The 6,000-nt window shown below is 51.0% G+C and overlaps 1 protein-coding gene and 1 long non-coding RNA gene across 2 annotated transcripts; one reads left to right on the top strand and one right to left on the bottom strand.

The window, feature by feature from the left end:
* The first annotated feature begins 381 nt into the window (after window positions 1-381).
* Window positions 382-2,641, top strand: LOC124655342. The gene is made up of 3 exons (XR_006988638.1): window positions 382-631; window positions 1,940-2,000; window positions 2,549-2,641. It is a non-coding gene; the product is annotated as an uncharacterized LOC124655342 (long non-coding RNA).
* A 611-nt stretch (window positions 2,642-3,252) lies between these two features.
* Window positions 3,253-3,894, bottom strand: LOC124657333. The gene has a single exon (XM_047195904.1). It carries the CDS (start codon window positions 3,892-3,894, stop codon window positions 3,253-3,255), a length of 642 nt encoding a protein of 213 aa, XP_047051860.1.
* Between the last annotated feature and the right edge of the window lie 2,106 nt (window positions 3,895-6,000).

Here is a 6,000-nt window from a genome sequence, read left to right as displayed (position 1 = left end):
CAGCCGACACCCGCAGCGATGCCGCCGCCCCTCTCCCTCACGCCGCCGCCCCCTCTCCTACCGCGCGTCGCCGCCGCTCCGCTCTCCCGAGCGCACGTCGCCACACCCCTTCTTCCACGCGCGTCGTTGCCACTTCCATGCTCTCGAACAAATCAGCTGCATCGTGGTCGAGTTAAAAATTCGGCTTTTCCCTTTCCTCCGGCACCGGATCTGCCGCGGTGGTGCTCGATCTGTCGAGCCAAGGTCAGGGTCGAGGTCCAATCGTGGTCGTCGTGGTGCAGTGCAGACCTCCAATCGTAGGCGGAGAAGACCTCCTCCCGGTGGTTGTGGGCGGCATGTCCATGGGGACTGCTTGTCCGACCCGTCCGAGATGGAGACATCCTTGGAGCCGCCGCAGCCTTGTGGGGCGGCGCCTTGGTCAGCAGGCATGTGGTGGCTGCGGGCGGCATCGGCAACCTTTTCGAGCAGCACAGCGGATGGTGGCGGAGGCTGAATCCGCACCTTGGTTGGACAGTGCGGCGGGCGGTTGTTGCGGACGATGCTGCGGCCGGCCTCAGCATCACGGTGGCTCAGCCTCAACCCTGCGTGGGATTCACAGCGGTCAGAGCACACCCGTGGGATTTGAGACAAGGTATGGTGCCCATCCATTCCTCTAGTACTACTGTACATCCGTTCCACCAGTGGGAGTAGATTTCTTGTGTATTCAGAACAAGCAAAGTTGCTGCTAATTCCATCCGTCCCTCTAGTTGATTTCATGCACGATCTGTTCCTATCGGTGGTAACAACTGAAAATGTTTGCATCACCCACGTGGTATTGTTCAGTCATTATAATAGGTTTGCATAAGCAATACTCCATGTACTGTTGATTAACCAGGGAGTACATTCTGATTCGCTCCAGTACTTCCATATATTGTTTAGCAAAGAAAACCATCTTATAAATTTAACGCAAGGGAACTTGGATACTCCTGTGATTTTCTTTGATGCAAGGGAGTAGTTGCTAAGTGAAGGAATACTTGGAGTTACAAGTGTAAATCTTGTGATTTTATTGTCAATTCAACATTGAGTGTAAAAAGTAAAAACTGCTGATGCCAGCGTACTTCTTTATTTTTGTCAGCAAAAGAGATATGTCTTCTTTCTCACTAGTTTAGTTGCTTAATGAATCAATCATTCCTTGCCTCCTTGGGTTTGTAGAGGGGGGGACAACATACATATGAACACAAAGCAGTGAGAATAAGCAGAACATATTTGGAGACTTTACAATGCTCTTCTTATTAAGCATGCTTATGCCAAATTGTTAAATGACGCTCTGCTTACTAAAGCCTTTTGGTCTCTCCTGTCAGCATGCTGATACATATTAAAGTTGTCACCCAATACATTAGAAGTATCTTTTGGTCTCTTCTGTTTCAGCTATTAAAGCTCCTTTTATCAATTGAATACTTGATCTTGCTAATATTATCACAGTAATTCCCCTTTTCCTTAATGGGACAACATATTATCTTTGTAATCTAACCTAGTTAATCATTTAGCTAAAAACCTTGGTTAGAGAGTCTCATGGCATACCCATTCTTGTATTCCTCATGCTTTTGATGCTTTTGTTTTTACTGCTCTTTTTGGGCCAGATAATTAAGGCTTGTGGTTTCAACAGATCAATGTACATGCAGTTCAGTAATTATGGTTGCTTCCTGCTTGTGAGAAATGAAGGACAAATTTAACCTGACATTCCTCACTAGTCAGGCTATCTTTCTTTGATGGACATTCCTCACAAGAACTGGAACTACACCGACCTGCATATGCCACCTGCGTTTTGTGATGTTTAATTTGTTAGCAACTTTTTCTGTAGTCGTATGAACGCCTGCGGTTTGGGAACAGAGGATATAGGTCATGCCCTGCTTGTACCTGCAGAAAATGAGTAATTTACAGTACTGCTTGTTAAATTCAGGCGGCAGTGACGAGTTGCTGGGCAACGGAGGCGCTGGATCTGCGTGAACGGCTTGCCTCAGGTATGCATTTGAATGATCACTGAAACTCTTACTGCTCCTATAATTGCACTACTCAGTTTCTCATGATAGTTTAGAATTTATAGTAGATATGACACGCAATGAGAATTACTGTAAGAACCAGGAATGTCGGCATTGATTGGGGTAAACAATCATTTGCACGATAGTTGGTAGGCACAACATTCTCTGATTAGGCCACTTGACTTGAACTGAACTTTTCTTGGCTACTACTATGTGTTGATTATTTGGTAGGCACTGTTGATGCCTGGATAATGCACTGTATTGCTAATATATTTGTAGCCTAAAGTTTGTCAGTAACTTATGAAGTTAGGCTTGTTAAAACTGCAATATATGTTTGTCTATGAAACTTTTCTTGTTATGTACTGCAAAATAATTATGATGAAACTTTTGTTTTCTGTGTTCTCCTCTTCAGCTGATATACAATAGTTTTTTGATCTGATAGCTAACAATAAATATTGGAAAAGCAAAGATGTTACTCCGTAAATCAATTGTGCCCAGATTTTGATCTGATATGTTGCCTTCCTCTTCAGGGATGGTTCCTTCCTCTTCAGGTGGATAGAAGTCGAGGTCTGGAAGAACCATGGTGATCTGCTGTGCTGCCGAGCGAGGAAGAAGGTCATGTGGCTGGGCGCGATGGACCCGGGAGGTGCTGGCCGGTGCTCCGTTGGGTGGGTGCTGGGCGCCTTTGGACCCGGAGGTGCGTCCGGTTTCCGACAAGTGCAGGCTGGGCGACTCGGAGCTGCCGGCAAGCCGGGCGACGCAACCGGATCGTCGGTGGAGGAGGAGGTTCATGAGGAGGCAGTGCGCTCTCGAATCTCTGGTGACCCTCATGGCCCTGGCGCCTCGTGGCGAAGCTCTGGACGAGGGGCGATGAGCTTCTGGATAAGGGGACGGCAGCCTGCTTCCGTGATCGATTGGACCTGGGACTCGTTGGGCGGAGGAGAAACTGGAGGCCGGCCAGAGGCGGAGTCGCTCGGCGGTGGACGGAGGAGCAGCAACGGAGGCCGGAGATGCAGTCGCTGGCCGGAGGTGGAGCACCTGATGGTCGTCGGCCGGAGGACAAGCAGGGCGAGGGATCGTGGTCCTGGTCGAGATGCGAGTGGACGAGGAGGAGGATGCCGGATGCGCGAGGACGGATCGTGATCGCGGATCGTGATCTGATCCTAATTTCGAAGGAGGGGTAGGGATGTCATTTTACCACTTTTTCACCTGGTCGGAAATTGCCCCCAACGTCTTATATTTCTGCACGGAGGGAGTATTTCCTCTGGGCGTCTCGCTCAAGGTACTGGAGAACCTCCTCCGGCGGCACGTCGCGCCACACCCGCTGCCTCATCGCCGCCTCCTCGTACCCGAGCTTGGCAAAGCCATGGGCAACTTTATTCCCTTTCCTGACAACATGCGACACGGTGGTCTTGCCGAGACGCGGCAGCAGCCCGGCGATCTTCCTCCACTGGCCCAGATCCTTCTTTGCCCTGATGCGCGCGCGGCTAGCGATGGCGTCGACGGCCGTCTTGAAGTCGCCCTCGATGGAGATGTTCCGCCACCGGTTCTTCACCGCGAGCTCCAGCCCGCGCTTGAGCGCAAGGAGCTCGGCCACGGAGCTCGTCGCCTTGTCGATACGCTGTGCGTAGCCCAGGATGAAATTTCCCCTGTGGTCGCGGACGACTCCCCCGATGCTGGAGCTCTTGGACATGGACGACCCGTCGAAGTTGACCTTCAGCCGGCCCTTCTTCGGGGTAGTCCATGTGCTCGACGACGAGGCGCTCTTCAGCTTCCGCAGCCTGCGCTCTGTCGCCGCCAGCTTCGCCTTGCACTTGCAGATCGCACCGACGAGGCGGGCCGATGTGCGTTTGCCGTTGCGCTGCTTGCGCCCCATCGATCAGGATTATCAGAGAGGTGCGTGTGAAATGAGTTTGCCTGTTTCAGCAAATTCCGGATTTAGCTCTTTATATAGAGCTCGTGCGACAACCTCTAAATGACAGGCTTGGAGAATACCAGACGGCGAATTTACTCCAGTAATGGCTCCTCGACCAAGCTGCCAGATTGCTCGGGTGACGCACGCAGTAATGTATTTGGAACCCCGTAGTGACGGTCCTCTGCACCTGCATGTTGCCAGACTACGGGTGACTTCTTTTGGGCTTATGCTTATGCATAAGCCGGCTTATAAATTTCGGTGGGGAGAAACTATGGTGGGAAAAAGCTCCAAGAAATTGGTTCCTTCCATTCTTTTGGGCTTGTGAAATTTAAGCTTATTTGTTGTGTTGAGCTGTGAAATGTCTGTAGTACCCCTTAATTTGTTATGTGCCCTAAATGAAGCGATGATACCTTAAGTATGGTAGTTTTTAGTACCAAATGAGCTACTCCACCAAAAAATCACCAAAAAATGAGAACTAAATCAATTAGCAGATCCACTAGCTAGCAAACGAATACTCATCCAACTAGCACCACAACACGCGGGTTGAGAGCGATGCCTGCTGGACACTGTGAGATGGCGAGCCTCCTGCCTTGGTCCTGCTCGAGCGGTCGACGGAGCTCCGGCTCTACGCGGGCGACTTCCTGGTCGAGCTGCTGGTTGACGCAGGATCGCGGACGCCGGCGCTCGCCAACGCGAGGTCGCGGGAGTTGCTGCAGAATGGAGAGTGGCGGCGGGCTGGCGGCGAATGCGCCGAAGAGGTCCGACGGAGGCGTGACGAAGAGGTCCGATGGCGGCGCGCTGGATAGGTCTGGCGGCGGCAGAGAGGAACCCTAGCTTGCCACGTTCGCGATGCGGGAGTCCCTGCAATGTGCGATGCGGGAGCAGTTGTGCTGTTATTTCCCCTTTTTCTTCCAACAAGGCCGAATCGTTTTCCAGTGGAGTGGCATTCTGTTGTAAATAGAATTGAACAGAGGGGCAGTTCACTATGGCGTTTCGGCTTTCTAAATGAGAAGCTCGGGAAACTGGTCTGATGTAGTTTCTGCAATTGCACTACCGAATAGCTTCTCGGTGGAAATAAGCTCTCCATAAGCTGGAGACTTCTTTTCAGCTTCAGCTGTCCACCACCTAGAAGCTAGCTAAGAAGCCCAAAAGAAGTCACCCTACGTCTTCATTCGAGAAGCTAGGCAAGCCTTACCTACCTGCATAGATAACTTGGGGGCGACACCGAAATCGGTTTACAAAATGATAACAAGTGCCGTTTGTTAGCAGGCTGAACAACTAAACCTGCAGCTTGGTCGAGATGAGAAAGATGCCGAAGATCTGCAGGCAGGTGCTGATGGTTTGCTGAGGCTGGCCAGTGCATCTCATGTGGGTGCTGCTCCTCGCGGTTCTGGACGTATACAACCTGTTCTCCAGATCAGAGGCGCCAGTGTGGAGGACAATGTGGATGATATGGACCTGGGAGAACAAGATTAATCGGTCTTCCCTTCGCCTGATGTGTGGCAAGATAGCGTTTTGCTGGCATGAAAAAGTTATGTTGCTGGGTATCGTGGTTGTAAGTTGTTGTCTGTCTGGATGTCAAGTTGAAACTCCTCTTCTGTGGTCGTTCGCTAGCATTAGGCGGCGTTTTTTCATGTGCTTTGTAGCTTTCTGTGTTGTGGTGGTGAGTGAGTGCTGTGCTGAACATGATGATACATGTCAGGAAAAAACCTCTGTTTCGTTATCTTTCTGGTAATGAAATCCGATCCGATGGGATCGTTTGGAAAAAAGCTCGACGAAACGCCACACTTTTACGATTTGCTCAGCCGAAGCACAAAGATGCCATGATATCTTATTCTCCTTGTTTGAAACATCTCACGACGCTGCTAATCGCTGGCGCCGCCGGAGGACGAGGGCGGGGGCGGCGACCAGGGCGGCAACACCTGCGGCCGGCAGACCTTGACGCAGTCGGCCTCGTTCCGGAAGCAAGGGTTCTCGGGCGTCGACAGACAGCAGAAGCAGCTACTGATACTGTGGACGATATGCCTATGATCAGCAGCGCATCTGCTCTTCAAACACTTCCCTGGC

The sequence above is a fragment of the Lolium rigidum genome, chromosome 5 (assembly GCF_022539505.1).
Source record: "Lolium rigidum isolate FL_2022 chromosome 5, APGP_CSIRO_Lrig_0.1, whole genome shotgun sequence".
Lineage (NCBI taxonomy): Eukaryota > Viridiplantae > Streptophyta > Magnoliopsida > Poales > Poaceae > Lolium > Lolium rigidum.
The sequence above is the reverse complement of the archived record's forward strand: the minus strand, read 5'-3'. Positions and strand labels throughout refer to the sequence as shown.

Bases quoted from the DNA above. Each gene is read 5' to 3' on its own strand.
- LOC124657333 (XM_047195904.1), bottom strand. From the start codon at position 3,894: ATGGGGCGCAAGCAGCGCAACGGCAAACGCACATCGGCCCGCCTCGTC.